Source organism: Coffea eugenioides, chromosome 7 (genome assembly GCF_003713205.1).
Source record: "Coffea eugenioides isolate CCC68of chromosome 7, Ceug_1.0, whole genome shotgun sequence".
Classification (NCBI taxonomy): domain Eukaryota; kingdom Viridiplantae; phylum Streptophyta; class Magnoliopsida; order Gentianales; family Rubiaceae; genus Coffea; species Coffea eugenioides.
This window is the reverse complement of record NC_040041.1, coordinates 25,925,049-25,950,434: the sequence shown is the minus strand read 5'-3', so window position 1 is coordinate 25,950,434 and position 25,386 is coordinate 25,925,049. Positions and strand designations below refer to the sequence as shown.

The 25,386-nt window shown below is 40.5% G+C and overlaps 1 protein-coding gene across 1 annotated transcript; it reads left to right on the top strand.

The window, feature by feature from the left end:
* The first annotated feature begins 401 nt into the window (after positions 1 to 401).
* Positions 402 to 25,162, top strand: LOC113777188. The gene is made up of 2 exons (XM_027322224.1): positions 402 to 1,607; positions 25,145 to 25,162. The coding sequence occupies exons 1-2, from the start codon at positions 402 to 404 to the stop codon at positions 25,160 to 25,162; spliced, it is 1,224 nt and encodes a 407-aa protein (XP_027178025.1).
* Positions 25,163 to 25,386: the final 224 nt, after the last annotated feature.

Below are 25,386 nucleotides of genomic sequence, written 5' to 3'. Positions count from 1 at the left end.
GTACCTTTTGGGACCTAGGTTGTACAGTGTATTTTGACAGACCCTCTTTTGGCTTCACGGGAGTACTTTTGTATATATTTGCTTGACTGCTCATGTATGACTGTTTGTCACAGTTATGTGTTCTATGTATAACTGTTCTATGTGTATATATACCTTATGTGGTGTTTATTTTTGGTTCTTCGTTCATGCTTATGTGACTATATGTATATGCACTTTAATATTATTTTGTGCCTCGACTTTAGAGTGACATTAGAGCAATGGAAGGCACTCGTAGTGGACGAGGCCACGGGCGCGGGGTTAGGCAACCCACAACTGACGAGGGTACTAGGGATACCACGACTGAACCAAATCCTGAACCTAGGGTTGACCCTAATGCCCAAATAGCTGCTGCTATGCAGCAAATGACCGACCTGTTAGCCCACGTAGTGCAACAGCAGGGCCAACCTCCTATCCAGCAACCTGGGAACCCTGGCCATGTAGTAGAGAGTGAAGATCGGGCCTTAGAGAGATTTCAGAAGTTCTCTCCGCCAAAATTTCTGGGCGGACCAGATCCGGACGTGGCCGAAAAATGGTTAAAGAAAATGATAGATATTTTTGCTGCCCTACACTATTCAGAGGAGAGGCAGGTTACTTTCGCTGTCTTCCAATTGGAAGGGGCCGCGCGTTCTTGGTGGAACGTGATACGAATGAAGTGGGACCGGGAACAAACCCCAAGAACATGGGTAAACTTTGTGAGGGACTTCAATGCGAAATACTTTCCCCCTCTAGTCCAGGAAAAGAAGGAGGACGAGTTCATTAGACTCCGTCAGGGGACGCAATCGGTGGCTGAGTACGAGAGCCAGTTTACTCGTTTATCTAAGTTCGCCCCTGAACTCATTCTAACGGAGCAAAGGAGAGTTCGGCGTTTTATTCAAGGGCTCAATGTGGAAATTCAAAAGGATCTGGCGGTAGCCCAGATCAATATCTTTAGTGACGCCGTGGAGAAAGCTTTGCGAGTTGAAAATGCCAGGCTTCAAGTAAGGAACTTTCAGGTGAAAAAACGGGGGTTCTCTGCGAGTAGTTCGACCCAAGGGGATAAAGGGACCCCTCCCAAGTTTGGAAGAGGAGCCGGGGGAGGAAGGCAACCGGGAATGACACGAGGGACTCCGCCGAGGGGTGGTCACAATGGACGGGGCCCGCAGAGAAGCGTCTCACAAGGAAGTTCGGCCTCAGTTGCACGTGGACCCTGTGGATTTTGTGGGAAACCAAACCACACTGAGGACAACTGTTGGAGGAAAGAAAGGAAATGCTTGCGCTGCGGGAGTGCGGAGCATCAAATAGCTAACTGTCCGGTGTTACCTCGGGAGGCTAGAGTAACCACCCAGTCGTCGAAGGCTAACTCGGGACAGTCCAAGGTAGAAGGGACAAAGCCAAAGGTGCCAGCTCGGGTTTACTCCCTTGAGCAACAACAAGTCCCTGATTCCTCTGGGGTTGTAGAAGGTACGATCCCTGTTTTTCATCGTCTAGCTAGGATTTTGATCGACCCTGGTGCTACCCATTCCTTTGTTAACCCCAATTTTATGTGCGGCATTGATATAACCCCTGTTAGCTTGCCTTATGACTTAGAAGTTAGTACTCCTACGGGGGACCAACATTTGATTACTGGTTTATGTATACAAATTGCGAAATTTGGGTAGGAGAGTGGAAGCTTTTGGGGAATCTTATAAGTTTAGCTATTAAGGGGTACGACGTTATATTGGGTATGGACTGGCTAGCTAAGTACGATGCACAACTTGTTTGTAAGAGAAAAGTAGTGGAATTTCGTATACCGGGGGAGGCAACCCTAAGGCTCGATATAAGGGGTAGTGGCCTTTGATAAATACTAATTTTCAAATAAAAGGGTATTTTTGAGGAAAAATACAAGGAATTTGCGAGTCCTCACATTCTCTCCCCCTTAAAAAAATTTCGTCCTCGAAATTTTACCTTCAGTTGTCTCAGACGAGTCCGGAACTTGTCGGTTGTCTAAAGCATAAACCTTTGCCGGTCCGCTAGTTCGTTTCCCTCCTTCATTCACTTGTGATTTAGCTCCATCCAGTTGCAGAGTATTGCTTTCACGTGACTGTCTCCTCGGACAGTTGCTAACTTGATGATCGCCACTTCCGCAGATTAAACATTTCCGCCCCTTTCTCCAACAATCGCTTTCGACATGATTTGCCTTTCCACAGTACCCACAGACCACGTGAGAAGCCATCTTTTGGCTTTCTTGAAAACTTTTCCCAAATCTGATTTGGCTTTCTTTTGTAGATCCTTCACCTATCGCCCCTAATGTCCATGGTGGGTGGGACAAAAAGTTCACTTTTTGCACTTTGGAAGGAACTCTCGCTTCACTTAATTCCTCCATTACACTACTCGATGCACTCCTTTTCTGGGTCTGGGAAGCTTTTATCTGTGCCTTTACAGTCTCGATTCTTTGAGCTTTCTCAAGGGCCTCCGTAAACGTATTCACTTGTACTGCCGCTAATGCTTCTTGGAGTTCCAAATTTAATCCTTGTATAAACCGTCTTACTCTTCGCCGTTCTGTGGCCACCAATTCAGAAGCAAATTTGGATAGTTTCGTAAATTTCGTTTCATATTCGGCTACACTTAACGTTCCCTGGCGTAGTCCAATAAACTCTTCCTCTCTCCTCTCTTGAACTAAAGGAGTGAGGTATTTCTCGTTAAATTCCCTTATGAAATTCGTCCATGTCCATACGGTCTGTTCTCTTTCCCATTTTGCTTTAATAACGTTCCACCACGCTCGGGCCGATCCTTCAAATTGGAACACCGCAAAGTTTACTTGTCTTTGCTCGGTGTAGTTCAAGACGGTGAAAATATTAATCATGGCCTCTAACCATTGTTCGGCTATATCCGGATCAGATCCTCCAAGGAATTTCGGAGGAGTAAATTTCTGAAACCTCTCAAGAGCCTTATCTTCTCCGATTTCAGGGTTCCGGGGTTGATTCACGGCCATTTGGCCTTGTTGATCCACCAGTCTTGCCAAGATATCTGTCATTTGTTGCATTACCGTTGCCATTTGGTCTTCGGCTTCAACCCTCATTCCTTCCTCTTATGCAGCTGTTGTTTCTCTTTCCTCTCTTGGCTCTTGAGCTCGTTCATTCCCACGGCCACGTCCACGTCCACGGCTACGTCTCCCGTCCATATATATGTTTTTCCTCTCTTTTCTTTTCCCCCAAAAGGTAATTTAGTAAATAAACACGATAAGGTTACTAAAGTAACTATTGAGGGCACCAAATATTCAAATAAACATATACCCACATAACACGCCATACCAAAAAGACGGATAAGCAAATACACAAATACATATCAAGTTGGACAGATAACCATGTACATACAGGTATACTAACGTCATGTAGTAACAATATACAGGTAAATCAAAAGGAAAAGGTGAAGTCGCCCCAGTATCAGCCCGTCTGGTCTCTCACGTCATTTACTATCCAAACTAGATGTCCCTGACCTCTTGTGCTCATTCTAGTCAGACAAAGCCTGTTCATGTTCCCAAAATACAAGTCTCAAGTATTTAGCAGCACCTCAACTATAGAGTACTCAGGCACGAGAATCCGAAATAAGATAATTCACATCTCGAGCTGCAGTCTCAAGAGTAAACTATCTACAATCGGAATTCCTACCTGACATACCTATCTATGGTCTTCAGATACCATGAGAAAGATTTAAGGCCTATAACATTCGCAATTCATAGCTTCACTTAGTCCCTTATACTTTTTCACCACTTAGTCCAGGGTCACTTCACGTAGAAACCACGCGAAACAGCTATAAGTTTTATCTCTCAATCGCTTAACTTTCAAGTCCAATCAAATCCCACAGTCCGGTATCCTAATCTTTAATCTAGGATACACTACAGAGATCTGAAGCCTAAGCTCTGATACCACTTGTAACGACCCTACCTCCCCCTAAGGCGTACCAGAGGGTTCGGCGGGCCGCCTGCCCAGCTCTCGCCGGGACTCAGTCGTTCGCTACAGTCCTCAATTAAAATTGAAATAAATCACAAGAATAAATAGGGCATTGATCCAAACTTAAAGCGGAACTTATATACATTGCCAACCCAAAAGAGAATATAAACATCAAATATACAAGGGTTCTCAATCCTTCATACGTCCAGCCCGTGCCAAGCACTAGGCGAGAACCACTACAAAAGAAACAAAAGAAACAAAACTAGATTGGCTAGTCTATCTCAAGCTCACGTCCTCGCTCGCCTTCCCCTGTAAGGAAAACAAAACTAAAGGGATGAGCTAAAAGCCCAGTGAGGTTCCGAACACATAATCAGATAATCAATCCAATACATTAAACATGGAGTATCAATAATTCAAGAAACATTTACAATGGAAAGCGGTAGTAACACATTCATTAAAAGGATACGGCTCACAAGGAGCAATTCGTTATTTCGTTCATTCGTTCTCCTGACATTTCCCCTTATTCCTCCAATCATTTGAAAATACATTTTTCGTTTATCAATAAATCCTCGTTCGTTCGTTCGTTCATTCATTCATTCATTCACCCCCGTCCTGGCCGTTGGCCAGTCTCCACCAACCTACAGGGTAATACTCGAGTATACCAAACGTTCACCCAAGTCCCTAATCGCCCGACCGAGTCCGCTTCTGGCTCGAGACGACCGGTAACAAGGGGCAATGGCCAGTTCAGCCCAAAAGGCTTACATTCATGCGCAAGTAACATTTCAATCATTAAATCCTTGAAAATTGTACAGTTATTTAGGTCGAGTGCGATAAAGTACACACTCGCCTAGAAAGCTCATTTTGGAAATCATTAAAAGCACTTAACACATTAGCAAATGATAACAACAAGCCATAGAATCAAATAAGGAACACTCACCTAGAAATGCAAAATATCGTGCAAAATATCCTTCCGGATATTACCCTTAATCACCAATGAAACCTAAGGTTGAACAAGAGAACATATTATAGTTTATCGAGCAAAACATTTAAGGGAAACAAAGAAACCCGACTAATTAAGAGTAAAACGTGTAAAGATGACTTTCAAGTAAGAAGAGGGTTGTTTGAACCCAAGGATGAAAATCATGTTTTACAATGGAAAACCGGTCATGGTATTGGCCTAACAAAAGTATACAAGTTCAAATAGAAACCTAGCCCTCGGGCGAAAATTTGGGCAGCACGCCCTTTGTGTTTACCTAATTTTCCAGCCATTTTGGCTTCATTATTTTTCCTCAACCACAACCCAACATCACACATAAGCAATTCAAGTCAAGAGCCGTTCCATAGGCTCACAATATCATAAGAATAAGAAATACAGTAATAACAAGTGCAGAAATTCAATTTAGCAAAAGACAGATTTGACGTATAAAAGCGGAAATAACTTATCCGAAGCTACACTTATCGGATTAAGGCGAAACCTATGCCGTTTCGAAGCTAAGACTTAGGGCTACAATGTTCATGAAGGTCACTTAGTCCAGTTTCTAATGTAACCTGGTCAAATTCTCGAATTACTAAACCAGAAACCAATTCGTCGGCTGCTTAAATGCAGAACACTGTAATGGTCATAACTCAGTGTACAAAAATCCAATTCAGGTGTTCTTAGAGGCATTTTAAAGCTACTTGAGAACACTACAACTTTCATGTTTTGGCCCAGAGCTAAATCAGAATGGATCCTGGTCAAAAAACGTGATAAACTGGACTTAACTGAAGAAACGGACTGCTGGGAAATACTTAGAACAGTAAGGGTATTTTGGACTTTTCACGTCCTACGTTGCTCCGATTGAGCTGAAATTTTGTAGGCACCTATAAAATCCCATTCTCTACAACTTTTATTCTTTGACCTAAGGCCAAATCAGCCTCTAACATACAGATACAAATTCGGACAGAATGTTGGGAAAATTTTCCAGATTCTGGAATTTTGAGTTTCTAGTGCAACTTTCCTTAATTTCTTGGTCTAATCACTACCACAACACCTTATAAAACCTCAATTGCAACATATAAGCATCTTACAACAAATTGGGCAGAATTTCCCCAAACCCTAGTTCATGAAATAAAAAGGGGAAAACTACTAAAACATGATAATCATCCATAATCTCACCACAAAATCAAGTTGCCAAGCTTAATTTGACAAAATTGAAAGCTAAACTTAGAGAGATAAGCTCTCTTACCTTGACTAGAGGTCACTACAAGTAGCCCAAGCTTTCTCCTTCAAAAAACTCACCACAACTCACTTACTAGTCACTCAAGAACAAGTTTAATCGGTTTACTTTGTGTGATTTCTTTCTAAGTTGTTGAATTGAAGATGAAATGAAATGTTTTCCTTTGGTGTTTTCCCTCCTCTCTCTCTCGGCTAGCAGCAGCAGAAATGAAGAAGAAATTGGCTAAGTGTTGGAGTTAAATGGATGGTAATTGTCTTGGTTAAGAAGCCATGAGGTGGTGACAAGTGTCACCACCACCACCTCTTTTTTTTTCTCTTTCTTTCTTGCCTTTCTTGGCCACTAATTTCGGTCAACCTTGCTGCAATTTAAGAAGATATTATGTACAAAAGTCAACAAACTTGTTGGGTAAGAAAAATGATGGTCAAGCAGTGCGTTCAATCGGTAATGCGCGGGACCCGCCGGATCGCGCCGTTTTTCTTGAAAACTCACGTACTAGGTTTTTCACTTCCCATTCACTAACCTTATATCATTGCCACTAGTCACATATTATTTCTCACTTAAAAGTCACTTTTAATCCCCAAATTAATTCTTACTTTGTACCGAAAATTCATCCGGCAAAAAATCGCGAAAACCCTAATTTCGCTCCAAACTTGAAACCGAAGCGTAAAACCCTATTTTCTAGGTCTATTTACACTTAGAGTGAAATATTTGGGTAGTGGCCTTTGATAAATACTAATTTTCAAATAAAAGGGTATTTTTGAGGAAAAATACAAGGAATTTGCGAGTCCTCACATTCTCTCCCCCTTAAAAAAATTTCGTCCTCGAAATTTTACCTTCAGTTGCCTCAGACGAGTCCGGAACTTGTAGGTTGTCTAAAGCATAAACCTTTGCCGGTCCGCTAGTTCGTTTCCCTCCTTCATTCACTTGTGATTTAGCTCCATCCAGTTGCAGAGTATTGCTTTCACGTGACTGTCTCCTCGGACAGTTGCTAACTTGATGATCGCCACTTCCGCAGATTAAACATTTCCGCCCCTTTCTCCAACAATCGCTTTCGACATGATTTGCCTTTCCACAGTACCCACAGACCACGTGAGAAGCCATCTTTTGGCTTTCTTGAAAACTTTTCCCAAATCTGATTTGGCTTTCTTTTGTAGATCCTTCACCTATCGCCCCTAATGTCCATGGTGGGTGGGACAAAAAGTTCACTTTTTGCACTTTGGAAGGAACTCTCGCTTCACTTAATTCCTCCATTACACTACTCGATGCACTCCTTTTCTGGGTCTGGAAAGCTTTTATCTGTGCCTTTGCAGTCTCGATTCTTTGAGCTTTCTCAAGGGCCTCCGTAAACGTATTCACTTGTACTGCCGCTAATGCTTCTTGGAGTTCCAAATTTAATCCTTGTATAAACCGTCTTACTCTTCGCCGTTCTGTGGCCACCAATTCAGAAGCAAATTTGGATAGTTTCGTAAATTTCGTTTCATATTCGGCTACACTTAACGTTCCCTGGCGTAGTCCAATAAACTCTTCCTCTCTCCTCTCTTGAACTAAAGGAGTGAGGTATTTCTCGTTAAATTCCCTTATGAAATTCGTCCATGTCCATACGGTCTGTTCTCTTTCCCATTTTGCTTTAATAACGTTCCACCACGCTCGGGCCGATCCTTCAAATTGGAACACCGCAAAGTTTACTTGTCTTTGCTCGGTGTAGTTCAAGACGGTGAAAATATTAATCATGGCCTCTAACCATTGTTCGGCTATATCCGGATCAGATCCTCCAAGGAATTTCGGAGGAGTAAATTTCTGAAACCTCTCAAGAGCCTTATCTTCTCCGATTTCAGGGTTCCGGGGTTGATTCACGGCCATTTGGCCTTGTTGATCCACCAGTCTTGCCAAGATATCTGTCATTTGTTGCATTACCGTTGCCATTTGGTCTTCGGCTTCAACCCTCATTCCTTCCTCTTATGCAGCTGTTGTTTCTCTTTCCTCTCTTGGCTCTTGAGCTCGTTCATTCCCACGGCCACGTCCACGTCCACGGCTACGTCTCCCGTCCATATATATGTTTTTCCTCTCTTTTCTTTTCCCCCAAAAGGTAATTTAGTAAATAAACACGATAAGGTTACTAAAGTAACTATTGAGGGCACCAAATATTCAAATAAACATATACCCACATAACACGCCATACCAAAAAGACGGATAAGCAAATACACAAATACATATCAAGTTGGACAGATAACCATGTACATACAGGTATACTAACGTCATGTAGTAACAATATACAGGTAAATCAAAAGGAAAAGGTGAAGTCGCCCCAGTATCAGCCCGTCTGGTCTCTCACGTCATTTACTATCCAAACTAGATGTCCCTGACCTCTTGTGCTCATTCTAGTCAGACAAAGCCTGTTCATGTTCCCAAAATACAAGTCTCAAGTATTTAGCAGCACCTCAACTATAGAGTACTCAGGCACGAGAATCCGAAATAAGATAATTCACATCTCGAGCTGCAGTCTCAAGAGTAAACTATCTACAATCGGAATTCCTACCTGACATACCTATCTATGGTCTTCAGATACCATGAGAAAGATTTAAGGCCTATAACATTCGCAATTCATAGCTTCACTTAGTCCCTTATACTTTTTCACCACTTAGTCCAGGGTCACTTCACGTAGAAACCACGCGAAACAGCTATAAGTTTTATCTCTCAATCGCTTAACTTTCAAGTCCAATCAAATCCCACAGTCCGGTATCCTAATCTTTAATCTAGGATACACTACAGAGATCTGAAGCCTAAGCTCTGATACCACTTGTAACGACCCTACCTCCCCCTAAGGCGTACCAGAGGGTTCGGCGGGCCGCCTGCCCAGCTCTCGCCGGGACTCAGTCGTTCGCTACAGTCCTCAATTAAAATTGAAATAAATCACAAGAATAAATAGGGCATTGATCCAAACTTAAAGCGGAACTTATATACATTGCCAACCCAAAAGAGAATATAAACATCAAATATACAAGGGTTCTCAATCCTTCATACGTCCAGCCCGTGCCAAGCACTAGGCGAGAACCACTACAAAAGAAACAAAACTAGATTGGCTAGTCTATCTCAAGCTCACGTCCTCGCTCGCCTTCCCCTGTAAGGAAAACAAAACTAAAGGGATGAGCTAAAAGCCCAGTGAGGTTCCGAACACATAATCAGATAATCAATCCAATACATTAAACATGGAGTATCAATAATTCAAGAAACATTTACAATGGAAAGCGGTAGTAACACATTCATTAAAAGGATACGGCTCACAAGGAGCAATTCGTTATTTCGTTCATTCGTTCTCCTGACATTTCCCCTTATTCCTCCAATCATTTGAAAATACATTTTTCGTTTATCAATAAATCCTCGTTCGTTCGTTCGTTCATTCATTCATTCATTCACCCCCGTCCTGGCCGTTGGCCAGTCTCCACCAACCTACAGGGTAATACTCGAGTATACCAAACGTTCACCCAAGTCCCTAATCGCCCGACCGAGTCCGCTTCTGGCTCGAGACGACCGGTAACAAGGGGCAATGGCCAGTTCAGCCCAAAAGGCTTACATTCATGCGCAAGTAACATTTCAATCATTAAATCCTTGAAAATTGTACAGTTATTTAGGTCGAGTGCGATAAAGTACACACTCGCCTAGAAAGCTCATTTTGGAAATCATTAAAAGCACTTAACACATTAGCAAATGATAACAACAAGCCATAGAATCAAATAAGGAACACTCACCTAGAAATGCAAAATATCGTGCAAAATATCCTTCCGGATATTACCCTTAATCACCAATGAAACCTAAGGTTGAACAAGAGAACATATTATAGTTTATCGAGCAAAACATTTAAGGGAAACAAAGAAACCCGACTAATTAAGAGTAAAACGTGTAAAGATGACTTTCAAGTAAGAAGAGGGTTGTTTGAACCCAAGGATGAAAATCATGTTTTACAATGGAAAACCGGTCATGGTATTGGCCTAACAAAAGTATACAAGTTCAAATAGAAACCTAGCCCTCGGGCGAAAATTTGGGCAGCACGCCCTTTGTGTTTACCTAATTTTCCAGCCATTTTGGCTTCATTATTTTTCCTCAACCACAACCCAACATCACACATAAGCAATTCAAGTCAAGAGCCGTTCCATAGGCTCACAATATCATAAGAATAAGAAATACAGTAATAACAAGTGCAGAAATTCAATTTAGCAAAAGACAGATTTGACGTATAAAAGCGGAAATAACTTATCCGAAGCTACACTTATCGGATTAAGGCGAAACCTATGCCGTTTCGAAGCTAAGACTTAGGGCTACAATGTTCATGAAGGTCACTTAGTCCAGTTTCTAATGTAACCTGGTCAAATTCTCGAATTACTAAACCAGAAACCAATTCGTCGGCTGCTTAAATGCAGAACACTGTAATGGTCATAACTCAGTGTACAAAAATCCAATTCAGGTGTTCTTAGAGGCATTTTAAAGCTACTTGAGAACACTACAACTTTCATGTTTTGGCCCAGAGCTAAATCAGAATGGATCCTGGTCAAAAAACGTGATAAACTGGACTTAACTGAAGAAACGGACTGCTGGGAAATACTTAGAACAGTAAGGGTATTTTGGACTTTTCACGTCCTACGTTGCTCCGATTGAGCTGAAATTTTGTAGGCACCTATAAAATCCCATTCTCTACAACTTTTATTCTTTGACCTAAGGCCAAATCAGCCTCTAACATACAGATACAAATTCGGACAGAATGTTGGGAAAATTTTCCAGATTCTGGAATTTTGAGTTTCTAGTGCAACTTTCCTTAATTTCTTGGTCTAATCACTACCACAACACCTTATAAAACCTCAATTGCAACATATAAGCATCTTACAACAAATTGGGCAGAATTTCCCCAAACCCTAGTTCATGAAATAAAAAGGGGAAAACTACTAAAACATGATAATCATCCATAATCTCACCACAAAATCAAGTTGCCAAGCTTAATTTGACAAAATTGAAAGCTAAACTTAGAGAGATAAGCTCTCTTACCTTGACTAGAGGTCACTACAAGTAGCCCAAGCTTTCTCCTTCAAAAAACTCACCACAACTCACTTACTAGTCACTCAAGAACAAGTTTAATCGGTTTACTTTGTGTGATTTCTTTCTAAGTTGTTGAATTGAAGATGAAATGAAATGTTTTCCTTTGGTGTTTTCCCTCCTCTCTCTCTCGGCTAGCAGCAGCAGAAATGAAGAAGAAATTGGCTAAGTGTTGGAGTTAAATGGATGGTAATTGTCTTGGTTAAGAAGCCATGAGGTGGTGACAAGTGTCACCACCACCACCTCTTTTTTTTTCTCTTTCTTTCTTGCCTTTCTTGGCCACTAATTTCGGTCAACCTTGCTGCAATTTAAGAAGATATTATGTACAAAAGTCAACAAACTTGTTGGGTAAGAAAAATGATGGTCAAGCAGTGCGTTCAATCGGTAATGCGCGGGACCCGCCGGATCGCGCCGTTTTTCTTGAAAACTCACGTACTAGGTTTTTCACTTCCCATTCACTAACCTTATATCATTGCCACTAGTCACATATTATTTCTCACTTAAAAGTCACTTTTAATCCCCAAATTAATTCTTACTTTGTACCGAAAATTCATCCGGCAAAAAATCGCGAAAACCCTAATTTCGCTCCAAACTTGAAACCGAAGCGTAAAACCCTATTTTCTAGGTCTATTTACACTTAGAGTGAAATATTTGGGTAGTGGCCTTTGATAAATACTAATTTTCAAATAAAAGGGTATTTTTGAGGAAAAATACAAGGAATTTGTGAGTCCTCACATTCTCTCCCCCTTAAAAAAATTTCGTCCTCGAAATTTTACCTTCAGTTGCCTCAGACGAGTCCGGAACTTGTAGGTTGTCTAAAGCATAAACCTTTGCCGGTCCGCTAGTTCGTTTCCCTCCTTCATTCACTTGTGATTTAGCTCCATCCAGTTGCAGAGTATTGCTTTCACGTGACTGTCTCCTCGGACAGTTGCTAACTTGATGATCGCCACTTCCGCAGATTAAACATTTCCGCCCCTTTCTCCAACAATCGCTTTCGACATGATTTGCCTTTCCACAGTACCCACAGACCACGTGAGAAGCCATCTTTTGGCTTTCTTGAAAACTTTTCCCAAATCTGATTTGGCTTTCTTTTGTAGATCCTTCACCTATCGCCCCTAATGTCCATGGTGGGTGGGACAAAAAGTTCACTTTTTGCACTTTGGAAGGAACTCTCGCTTCACTTAATTCCTCCATTACACTACTCGATGCACTCCTTTTCTGGGTCTGGAAAGCTTTTATCTGTGCCTTTGCAGTCTCGATTCTTTGAGCTTTCTCAAGGGCCTCCGTAAACGTATTCACTTGTACTGCCGCTAATGCTTCTTGGAGTTCCAAATTTAATCCTTGTATAAACCGTCTTACTCTTCGCCGTTCTGTGGCCACCAATTCAGAAGCAAATTTGGATAGTTTCGTAAATTTCGTTTCATATTCGGCTACACTTAACGTTCCCTGGCGTAGTCCAATAAACTCTTCCTCTCTCCTCTCTTGAACTAAAGGAGGGAGGTATTTCTCGTTAAATTCCCTTATGAAATTCGTCCATGTCCATACGGTCTGTTCTCTTTCCCATTTTGCTTTAATAACGTTCCACCACGCTCGGGCCGATCCTTCAAATTGGAACACCGCAAAGTTTACTTGTCTTTGCTCGGTGTAGTTCAAGACGGTGAAAATATTAATCATGGCCTCTAACCATTGTTCGGCTATATCCGGATCAGATCCTCCAAGGAATTTCGGAGGAGTAAATTTCTGAAACCTCTCAAGAGCCTTATCTTCTCCGATTTCAGGGTTCCGGGGTTGATTCACGGCCATTTGGCCTTGTTGATCCACCAGTCTTGCCAAGATATCTGTCATTTGTTGCATTACCGTTGCCATTTGGTCTTCGGCTTCAACCCTCATTCCTTGCTCTTGTGCAGCTGTTGTTTCTCTTTCCTCTCTTGGCTCTTGAGCTCGTTCATTCCCACGGCCACGTCCACGTCCACGGCTACGTCTCCCGTCCATATATATGTTTTTCCTCTCTTTTCTTTTCCCCCAAAAGGTAATTTAGTAAATAAACACGATAAGGTTACTAAAGTAACTATTGAGGGCACCAAATATTCAAATAAACATATACCCACATAACACGCCATACCAAAAAGACGGATAAGCAAATACACAAATACATATCAAGTTGGACAGATAACCATGTACATACAGGTATACTAACGTCATGTAGTAACAATATACAGGTAAATCAAAAGGAAAAGGTGAAGTCGCCCCAGTATCAGCCCGTCTGGTCTCTCACGTCATTTACTATCCAAACTAGATGTCCCTGACCTCTTGTGCTCATTCTAGTCAGACAAAGCCTGTTCATGTTCCCAAAATACAAGTCTCAAGTATTTAGCAGCACCTCAACTATAGAGTACTCAGGCACGAGAATCCGAAATAAGATAATTCACATCTCGAGCTGCAGTCTCAAGAGTAAACTATCTACAATCGGAATTCCTACCTGACATACCTATCTATGGTCTTCAGATACCATGAGAAAGATTTAAGGCCTATAACATTCGCAATTCATAGCTTCACTTAGTCCCTTATACTTTTTCACCACTTAGTCCAGGGTCACTTCACGTAGAAATCACGCGAAACAGCTATAAGTTTTATCTCTCAATCGCTTAACTTTCAAGTCCAATCAAATCCCACAGTCCGGTATCCTAATCTTTAATCTAGGATACACTACAGAGATCTGAAGCCTAAGCTCTGATACCACTTGTAACGACCCTACCTCCCCCTAAGGCGTACCAGAGGGTTCGGCGGGCCGCCTGCCCAGCTCTCGCCGGGACTCAGTCGTTCGCTACAGTCCTCAATTAAAATTGAAATAAATCACAAGAATAAATAGGGCATTGATCCAAACTTAAAGCGGAACTTATATACATTGCCAACCCAAAAGAGAATATAAACATCAAATATACAAGAGTTCTCAATCCTTCATACGTCCAGCCCGTGCCAAGCACTAGGCGAGAACCACTACAAAAGAAACAAAACTAGATTGGCTAGTCTATCTCAAGCTCACGTCCTCGCTCGCCTTCCCCTGTAAGGAAAACAAAACTAAAGGGATGAGCTAAAAGCCCAGTGAGGTTCCGAACACATAATCAGATAATCAATCCAATACATTAAACATGGAGTATCAATAATTCAAGAAACATTTACAATGGAAAGCGGTAGTAACACATTCATTAAAAGGATACGGCTCACAAGGAGCAATTCGTTATTTCGTTCATTCGTTCTCCTGACATTTCCCCTTATTCCTCCAATCATTTGAAAATACATTTTTCGTTTATCAATAAATCCTCGTTCGTTCGTTCGTTCATTCATTCATTCATTCACCCCCGTCCTGGCCGTTGGCCAGTCTCCACCAACCTACAGGGTAATACTCGAGTATACCAAACGTTCACCCAAGTCCCTAATCGCCCGACCGAGTCCGCTTCTGGCTCGAGACGACCGGTAACAAGGGGCAATGGCCAGTTCAGCCCAAAAGGCTTACATTCATGCGCAAGTAACATTTCAATCATTAAATCCTTGAAAATTGTACAGTTATTTAGGTCGAGTGCGATAAAGTACACACTCGCCTAGAAAGCTCATTTTGGAAATCATTAAAAGCACTTAACACATTAGCAAATGATAACAACAAGCCATAGAATCAAATAAGGAACACTCACCTAGAAATGCAAAATATCGTGCAAAATATCCTTCTGGATATTACCCTTAATCACCAATGAAACCTAAGGTTGAACAAGAGAACATATTATAGTTTATCGAGCAAAACATTTAAGGGAAACAAAGAAACCCGAGTAATTAAGAGTAAAACGTGTAAAGATGACTTTCAAGTAAGAAGAGGGTTGTTTGAACCCAAGGATGAAAATCATGTTTTACAATGGAAAACCGGTCATGGTATTGGCCTAACAAAAGTATACAAGTTCAAATAGAAATCTAGCCCTCGGGCGAAAATTTGGGCAGCACGCCCTTTGTGTTTACCTAATTTTCCAGCCATTTTGGCTTCATTATTTTTCCTCAACCACAACCCAACATCACACATAAGCAATTCAAGTCAAGAGCCGTTCCATAGGCTCACAATATCATAAGAATAAGAAATACAGTAATAACAAGTGCAGAAATTCAATTTAGCAAAAGACAGATTTGATGTATAAAAGCGGAAATAACTTATCCGAAGCTACAGTTATCGGATTAAGGCGAAACCTATGCCGTTTCGAAGCTAAGACTCAGGGATACAATGTTCATGAAGGTCACTTAGTCCAGTTTCTAATGTAACTTGGTCAAATTCTCGAATTACTAAACCAGAAACCAATTCGTCGGCTGCTTAAATGCAGAACACTGTAATGGTCATAACTCAGTGTACAAAAATCCAATTCAGGTGTTCTTAGAGGTATTTTAAAGCTACTTCAGAACACTACAACTTTCATGTTTTGGCCCAGAGCTAAATCAGAATGGATCCTGGTCAAAAAACGTGATAAACTGGACTTAACTGAAGAAACGGACTGCTGGGAAATACTTAGAACAGTAAGGGTATTTTGGACTTTTCACGTCCTACGTTGCTCCGATTGAGCTGAAATTTTGTAGGCACCTATAAAATCCTATTCTCTACAACTTTTATTCTTTGCCCTAAGGCCAAATCAGCCTCTAACATACAGATACAAATTCGGACAGAATGTTGGGAAAATTTTCCAGATTCTGGAATTTTGAGTTTCTAGTGCAACTTTCCTTAATTTCTTGGTCTAATCACTACCACAACACCTTATAAAACCTCAATTGCAACATATAAGCATCTTACAACAAATTGGGCAGAATTTCCCCAAACCCTAGTTCATGAAATAAAAAGGGGAAAACTACTAAAACATGATAATCATCCATAATCTCACCACAAAATCAAGTTGCCAAGCTTAATTTGACAAAATTGAAAGCTAAACTTAGAGAGATAAGCTCTCTTACCTTGACTAGAGGTCACTACAAGTAGCCCAAGCTTTCTCCTTCAAAAAACTCACCACAACTCACTTACTAGTCACTCAAGAACAAGTTTAATCGGTTTACTTTGTGTGATTTCTTTCTAAGTTGTTGAATTGAAGATGAAATGAAATGTTTTCCTTTGGTGTTTTCCCTCCTCTCTCTCTCGGCTAGCAGCAGTAGAAATGAAGAAGAAATTGGCTAAGTGTTGGAGTTAAATGGATGGTAATTGTCTTGGTTAAGCAGCCATGAGGTGGTGACAAGTGTCACCACCACCACCTCTTTTTTTTTTCTCTTTCTTTCTTGCCTTTCTTGGCCACTAATTTCGGTCAACCTTGCTGCAATTTAAGAAGATATTATGTACAAAAGTCAACAAACTTGTTGGGTAAGAAAAATGATGGTCAAGCAGTGCGTTCAATCGGTAATGCGCGGGACCCGCCGGATCGCGCCGTTTTTCTTGAAAACTCACGTACTAGGTTTTTCACTTCCCATTCACTAACCTTATATCATTGCCACTAGTCACATATTATTTCTCACTTAAAAGTCACTTTTAATCCCCAAATTAATTCTTACTTTGTACCGAAAATTCATCCGGCGAAAAATCGCGAAAACCCTAATTTCGCTCCAAACTTGAAACTGAAGCGTAAAACCCTATTTTCTAGGTCTATTTACACTTAGAATGAAATATTTGGGTAGTGGCCTTTGATAAATACTAATTTTCAAATAAAAGGGTATTTTTGAGGAAAAATACAAGGAATTTGCGAGTCCTCACAGGTCCTGTATAAATAGTGGTTGGTCAGATACTTTAAACAACTTTTGCACACTGAAGATACAAAAGATCTAGAGTCATTTTAGTGAAAAAATACTATTCAAAGAAGATTTGTAGTCTTAGTGGTGTGAGGTTCATTGTAAGCTTTTCATGTGTGAGTATATACTTCATGAGCGTAGCTCTGTGAGGGTTGTCCTGAGGGATAGTAAAACTTCCTGGCTTCACCGAGTGGTGTTCGGGGCAAGGAGGAGGTGAACCTTCCTTTGTACGCAAGAGTGATTGTAATTCATCAATTTGAAGAAGTTTATTTGAATTAATCTACAAGCTCAGGAGAAGTTGGGTAGTTAATTGGTTTGCAATTCTTTCCTTTCTATTTACTTATTGTTACGTTTGTGATCTGTACATTGTTTATCTCTTCCACTTGGTGGTCCTCGATCCTTACAATTTGTATCAGAGCAATCAAAATGGATAATACTTTTGATGTTTACAAAACAAATGGATAATACTAATATCTTTTCTAGAAATACCTTCAGTTATGTAGCAATCAAAATGGATGCTTTGTGAAAGGGGGAGTTTATTCTGGGACTATATGTTTGTTTCTTAAATTTTTCTGATGCAATAGGTGAGGGGGAGCTTCTACTCACATGCACAATCTTTTTCTTTCCTTTATCCATTGTTTTGTCATCATCAAAAAGGGGGAGAATATTGATCCTGCTTCCTAACTTTTGATGTTTACAAAACAAATGGATAATACTAATATCTTTTCTAGAAATACCTTAAGTTATGCAGCAATCAGCCTCAAAGATCAAATGCAATTGAAAGGGACAAAGGCTGCTGAAAGCTATCGGACGCTTGGATCGGATGTCCGATAATCATTGCGTAACTTCAAACGCATGAAGAACTCCACCACCGGACGTTCGAAGGAAATAAAACATTTCTCAAATCTCTTTGTTTGCTGTCGGACGCACAAAGAGCTTGCACCGGACGTCCGAAAGAATTGAAGAAAATCTCTTAAACTCAATGCCTGCTGTCGGATGTAAAAAACAGGACTATCGGACGTCCGAAACTCCAACGGCTAGTTGACTCTTCATCTACTTTCTATCTGTTAGAAACATTAATGAGGCACTTTCTTGGTCCTATATAAGTAGTCGTTAGTCAGATACTTTAAATAACTTTTGCACACTGAAGATACAAAAGATCTAGAGTGATTTTAGTGAGAAAATACTCTTCAAAGAAGATTTGTAGTGTTAGTGGTGTGAGGTTCATTGTAAGCTTTTCATTTGTTAGTGAATACTTCATGAGTGTAGCTCTGTGAGGGTTGTCTTGAGGGATAGTAAAATTTTCCTGTTAGACCGAGTGGTGTTCGGGGCAAGGAGGAGGTGAACCTTCCTTTGTACGCAAGAGTGATTGTAATTCATCAACTTGAAGAAGCTTATTTGAATTAATCTACAAGCTCAGGAGGAACTGGGTAGTTAATGGGTTTGCAATTCTTTCCTTTCTATTTACTTATTGTTACGTTTGTGATATGTACATTGTTTATCTCTTCCACTTGGTGGTCTTCGATCCATACAATTGGTATCAGAGCAATTAAAATGGATAATACTTTAGATGTTTACAAAACAAATGGATAATACTAATATCTTTTCTAGAAATACCATCAGTTATGCAGCAATCAAAATGGATGCTTTGTGAAAGGGGGAGTTTATTCTAAGATTATATGTTTGTTTCTTAAATTTTTCTGAGGCAATACATGAGGGGGAGCTTATACTCATATGCACAATCTTTTTCTTTCCTTTATCCATTGTTTTGTCATCATCAAAAAGGGTGAGAATATTGATCCTGCTTCCTAACTTTTGATGTTTACAAAACAAATGGATAATACTAATATCTTTTCTAGAGATACCTTCAGTAATGCAGCAATCAGACTCAAAGATCAAATGCAATTGAGAGGGACAAAGGCTGCTGAAAGCTGTCGGACGCTTGGATCGGACGTCCGATAATCATTGCGTAATTTCGGACGCATGAAGAACTCCACCACCGGACGTCCGAAGGAAATAAAACATTTCTCAAATCTCTTAGTTTGCTGTCGGACGCACAAAGAGCTTGCACCGGACGTCCGAAAGAATTGCAGAAAATCTCTTAAACTCAATGCCTGCTGTCGGACGCAAAAAACAGGACTATCAGACGTCCGATACTCTAACGGCTAGTTGACTCTTCATCTACTTTCTATCCGTTGGAAACATTAATGAGGCACTTTCTTGGTCCTATATAAATAGTGGTTGGTCAGATACTTTAAACAACTTTTGCACACTGAAGATACAAAAGATCTAGAGTGATTTTAGTGAGAAAATACTATTCAAAGAAGATTTGTAGTCTTAGTGGTGTGAGGTTCATTGTAAACTTTTCATTTGTGAGTGAATACTTCATGAGTGTAGCTCTGTGAGGGTTGTCCTGAGGGATAGTAAAATTTCCGGGTTAGACCGAGTGGTGTTCGGGGCAAGAAGGAGGTGAACCTTCCTTTGTACGCAAGAGTGATTGTAATTGATCAACTTGAAGTAGCTTATTTGAATTAATCTACGAGCTCAAGCGGAGTTGCGTAGTTAATTGGTTTGCAATTCTTTCCATTCTATTTACTTATTGTTACGTTTGTGATCTGTACATTGTTTATCTCTTTCACTTGGTGGTCTTCGATCCTTACAATTGGTATCAGAGCAATCAAAATGGATAATACTTTTGATATTTATAAAACAAATGGATAATACTAATATCTTTTCTAGAAATACCTTCAGTTATGCAGCAATCAAAATGGATGCTTTGTGAAAGGGGGAGTTTATTCTGAGATTATATGTTTGTTTCTTAAATTTTTCTGAGGCAATACATGAGGGGGAGCTTATACTCATATGCACAATCTTTTTCTTTCCTTTATCCATTGTTTTGTCATCATCAAAAAGGGGGAAAATATTGATCCTGCTTCCTAACTTTTGATGTTTACAAAACAAATTGATAATACTAATAGCTTTTCTAGAGATACCTTCAGTAATGCAGCAATCAGACTCAAAGATCAAATGCAATTGAAAGGGACAAAGGCTGCTGAAAGCTGTCGGACGCTTGGATCGGACGTCCGATAATCATTGCGTAATTTCAGACGCATGAAGAACTCCACCACCGGACGTCCGAAGGAAATAAAACATTTCTCAAATCTCTTTGTTTGCTGTCGGACGCACAAAGAGCTTGCACCGGACGACCGAAAGAATTGAAGAAAATCTCTTAAACTCAATGCCTGCTGTCGGACGCAAAAAACAGGACTATCGGACGTCCGATACTCCAATGGCTAGTTGACTTTTGTTCTTCTTTCTATCCATTGGAAACATTAATGAGGCACTTTTTTGGTCCTGTATAAATAGTGGTTGGTCAGATACTTTAAACAACTTTTGCACACTGAAGATACAAAAGATCTAGAGTCATTTTAGTGAGAAAATACTATTCAAAGAAGATTTGTAGTCTTAGCAGTGTGAGGTTCATTGTAAGCTTTTCATTTGTGAGTGAATACTTCATGAGTGTAGCTCTGTGAGGGTTGTCCTGAGGGATAGTAAAATTTACTGGTTAGACCGTGTGGTGTTCGGGGCAAGAAGGAGGTGAACCTTCCTTTGTACGCAAGAGTGATTGTAATTGATCAACTTGAAGTTGCTTATTTGAATTAATCTACGAGCTCAAGCGGAGTTGGGTAGTTAATTGGTTTGCAATTCTTTCCTTTCTATTTACTTATTGTTACGTTTGTGATCTGTACATTATCTATCTCTTTCACTTGGTGGTCTTCGATCCTTACAATTGGTATCAGAGCAATCAAAATGGATAATACTTTTGATATTTATAAAACAAATGGATAATACTAATTTCTTTTCTAGAAATACTTTCAGTTATGCAGCAATCAAAATGGATGTTTTGTGAAAGGGGGAGTTTATTCTGAGATTATATGTTTGTTTCTTAAATTTTTCTGAGGCAATAGGTGAGAGGGAGCTTATACTCATATGCACAATCTTTTTCGTTCCTTTATCCATTGTTTTGTCATCATCAAAAAGGGGGAGAATATTGATCCTGGTTCCTAACTTTTGATGTTTACAAAACAAATGGATAATACTAATATCTTTTCTAGAGATACCTTCAGTAATGCAGCAATCAGACTCAAAGATCAAATGCAATTGAAAGGGACAAAGGCTGCTGAAAGCTGTCGGACGCTTGGATCGGACGTCCGATAATCATTGCGTAATTTCGGACGCATGAAGAACTCCACCACCGGACGTCCGAAGAAAATAAAACATTTCTCAAATCTCTTTGTTTGTTGTCGGACGCACAAAGAGCTTGCACCGGACGTCCGAAAGAATTGAAGAAAATCTCTTAAACTCAATGCCTGCTGTCGGACGCAAAATACAGGACTATCGGACGTCCGATACTCCAACGGCTAGTTGACTCTTCATCTACTTTCTATCCGTTGGAAACATTAAAGAGGCACTTTCTTGGTCCTATTTAAATAGTGGTTGGTCAGATACTTTAAACAACTTTTGCACACTGAAGATACAAAAGATCTAGAGTGATTTTAGTGAGAAAATACTATTCAAAGAAGATTCGTAGTCTTTAGTGGTGTGAGATTCATAGTAAACTTTTCATTTGTGAGTGAATACTTCATGAGTGTAGCTCTGTGAGAGTTTTCTTGAGGGATAGTAAAATTTCTTGGTTAGACCGAGTGGTGTTCGGGGCGAGAAGGAGGTGAACCTTCCTTTGTACGCAAGAGTGATTGTAATTCATCAATTTGAAGAAGTTTATTTGAATTAATCTACAAGCTCAGGAGGAGCTGGGTTGTTAATTGGTTTGTAATTCTTTCCATTCTATTTACTTATTGTTACGTTTGTGATCTGTACATTGTTTATCTCTTTCACTTGGTGGTCTTCGATCCTTACAATTTGTGAGAACCCGTAAAACCCTAATATTTTCCTAGGGTTTATTTCCCCTTAATTGCATGTTTTCTGCATTTTCTGGCTTAGAAATATTTTTCTAGTGGATTTTATGAGCAATTATAGTTTTAAGATGATTTTTCTAGCATTGGTGACTTTTTAGAAAATTATGAGTAAATAGTGGACGTGGGACCCACTAGTGCGAAAAGTTCGGAAAAATTCGGCCAATAAGGTTAAGTTTCGGATACTGTGAAAATTTTATCGGGTGTTAAGTGATAAGTAGAATGTGTGAAGTGATTGATGTGAGAGAGGAAAGAAAGATAGGAATGCATTTAATAAGGTGACAAGTGTCACCTTCTCATTTGATGCCTTTTAAGACTTACTATTCCATTTCTTGACTTGTTTTGACCAAAGGAATAAATATCAAAAAAATGCACAAAAATCACCATTTTTCTTCTCTTGTTGGCCGGCCACTTTGAGCAAAGAAGAAAGGAAATTCTTCAACTTCCAAGCTTCCATAAGCTTCAATCTTCCATCACCAAAGGCTTAGACTAGATTCTAATCCATAAAAACTTTGCTTCTAGTGATAGTAAGTGTGTTGGTGAACTTTGTTTGAAGAGCAAAGGTGACCACAATCTCTCTTTCCCTTGTTTCTTGGTAAGTGAAGCTTGAACACCCTCTTATACCTTATGAAGCTTAAATTATGCTTATTAGTGAGTGAAGTGCTGAAATTTCTGGTTTTATCTTGGTTTGAAGTGATTTGGTGAAGTTTTCTATTTTCTTGGGAATTTTTCTGGTTTCATATGAAATTAATGTTGTGGCCATCTTTGATGATTGGCAATGGACTATAATGGCTCTAGTGGATGTGAAATGTGGATAAATGCAACTAATTTTGGATTTGGATGGAAAATTGGAAAGTTAGGGTTTGAAAATCCCCAATTCTGTCCGGTTTTAGATCACTAGGTTAGAGGCCGAATTAGACTTTCCTCAAAACATGAAAGTTGTAGGTATTGATGTGATGAAGATTCCTGTAAAATTTCAGGTCATTTGGATCAATGTAGAATGAGTTATGACGATATTACTGTAGCTGTTCTGCTTTGGACAGAATGCGAAAACTGCGATAGTGATTGGCCATTTTGACTGGTTTTGGTTTGGATTTTGAAGTTGATGTCTTCTGATGAAATGTAGCTGAATGTCTTAGCTAACGTAGGCCTTTGGAATTTCGGCATTTGGACTTGTATGGACTGAGATATACCGATTACAGTTTTCTGCGTTTTGCGAACCTGTTTTAGGAATTCTGGGTTAGTATTTGGCATTTTCGACCTAGTTAAGCTAGGAACTGGATTGAGTGGTCTTCTACATTATTGTAGCCCTGTTCCATAGCTTCGAAACGGTGGGTCTTACACCCCCAACCGATATTTGTAGTGAGAGTTGTACCATTACCGCATATAAGTGTAAAACAGTTTTTCCTAATCGGGGCCAAGACTATTGCTAATTTTAATTTCTGGTTTGCTATCGTGTTCATTTATGCATATGAAACCCTATTGGGGGTTGTGTTTAGCATTGTTTGGTGACTCGTTCTCGAGTCTCATTGTATGTGTTACATGTTCTAGGGCTTGAAGGTAGTGCTCGACGGCTTGGTGATCACGGTGTATGAAACACCATTTTCTTACTTGGTGAGTATACTACTCACTTGATGGATTACTATGTGGCTTTGTTAAATGTTATGTGATGCCTTAATGGCCTACTTGGATATTGAAATTGATAAAGGTGAGGGTGTACTTGACCGCCCTCACCTCTTTTGTTATTGTCACTGATTGGTTACCGTTTTATTGCATTACTGGACTTGATATATTGGTTGGTAAATTCCATTTCATGGAAACCGAATTGATGTCGTTTGGACGATGTCCAACGGCCATACTGCATTACTGAGCTCAACTCCGTTTGGTAGTCAATTGGATCGAGCCGGCGAGGGCTTGGTCGTGAAGATTGAATTGCCACGGGGACTGTACTGGGGAACCTTGTGGTATGAGACCCTTGGTTCCGGTAAACTCGAGTATTACCAAAAGCTACTGAAATGGAGTGCGGGCCCGGTTGGGGTATGTTGGGTGGAAGGAATGGAAGTAAAGAGTTGTCTACGGTTTGGTATTTTAACATTGACGGAGAGTCAATGAGATTGGTTCAAGATTGCAAGCGTGGAAATGGGCTCTTGAGAGCCGACCGTATCCTTTTACCATTTTGCTTCATTGCTTATTTGTGCACTTTAAACGAAGGTTAATTCTTATATGACTTTGATTGCTTATTGGGTGGTATACCACTGGGCCTTGGCTCATTCCGTGTTATTTGTTTTCCTTACAGGAATATAAATGCTTTTGAAAATGGACTGGATAGTCAATTGCCATACTGAGCTTGTACATGTCTTTTGTATCGCTCTCGAAGTGAAACCCTAATGTAACGGGTTCATTTCCTTTTGATAGGCAAATCGAATGTGTACTCCTTAATGAATGGTTGGCATGCCATTATGGATGTAAATGATGATTTCCATTGTATATATATGTTTATATGTTGAATTGATGTTTGGATGAACTTCGGAGCGAATCGGCTTTCAAACGGCAAAAGAAAAAAATTTTGGCAAAAGCTCACTGGCCTGAATCCGGCCAGGAATCCGGCCAGAAACTGGCCGGATTGAAGGCCGGATTGCCTGAGAAAATTGGAAACCCGGCCAGTTGCTCACTGGCCGGTATCCGGCCAGACAATCCGGCCGGAATATTGGCCGGATTGCCGGCCGGATTGAGTGGAACTTTTGAAAAAATTCGAGATGCTCACTGGACAGTATCCGGCCAAGAATCCGGCCGATAATCCGGCCAGATTCCGGCCGGATTCTGACGTGGCCTGCACTATTCATCTTCGGCGCAATTTTCATTTTTTTTATTTTGTGTTTTCTGACTTGTTTGCGTGCAATGGTGTGTTCCGGAACGTTATAGAACGACGTTAACTGTACCGTAGTCCTGGCGAGAGCTGGGCAGGCAGTCCGCTAACCCCTTTGGTTCGCCTTAGGGGAAGGTGGGGCTGTCACAGGTGGTATCAGAGCCTAGGTTTGAATTAGCCTGGGTGTTATCGGATTGTTTGACTTAGGGATTGTTGCTTTTGGCTTTAAGCTTATTTTGATAACTACATGTTCTTGTGATGTAGGATGGCCGAGCAGGGTGACACTAGTGCTAGTCCTTCGGGGGCTAGACCTCGTAGAGTACTTCCCGTGATTCCCTATCAGATACGGCCGGGAGGGGCCGTCATTCGTTGGAGCCCGTCGAACCGTCTTCGACGGTGCCCGTGTAAAGAGAGATATGCTTATCCGAACACTCTCGTGTTCGCGTTGGATAAAGAGCGCAAGGGGTTGGCAAGAGAGAATGCTCGACTGGAGGTCAATGCTATTC

Coding starts and splice junctions, on each gene's coding strand:
- LOC113777188 (XM_027322224.1), top strand. CDS start 402: ATGACCGACCTGTTAGCCCACGTAGTGCAACAGCAGGGCCAACCTCCT.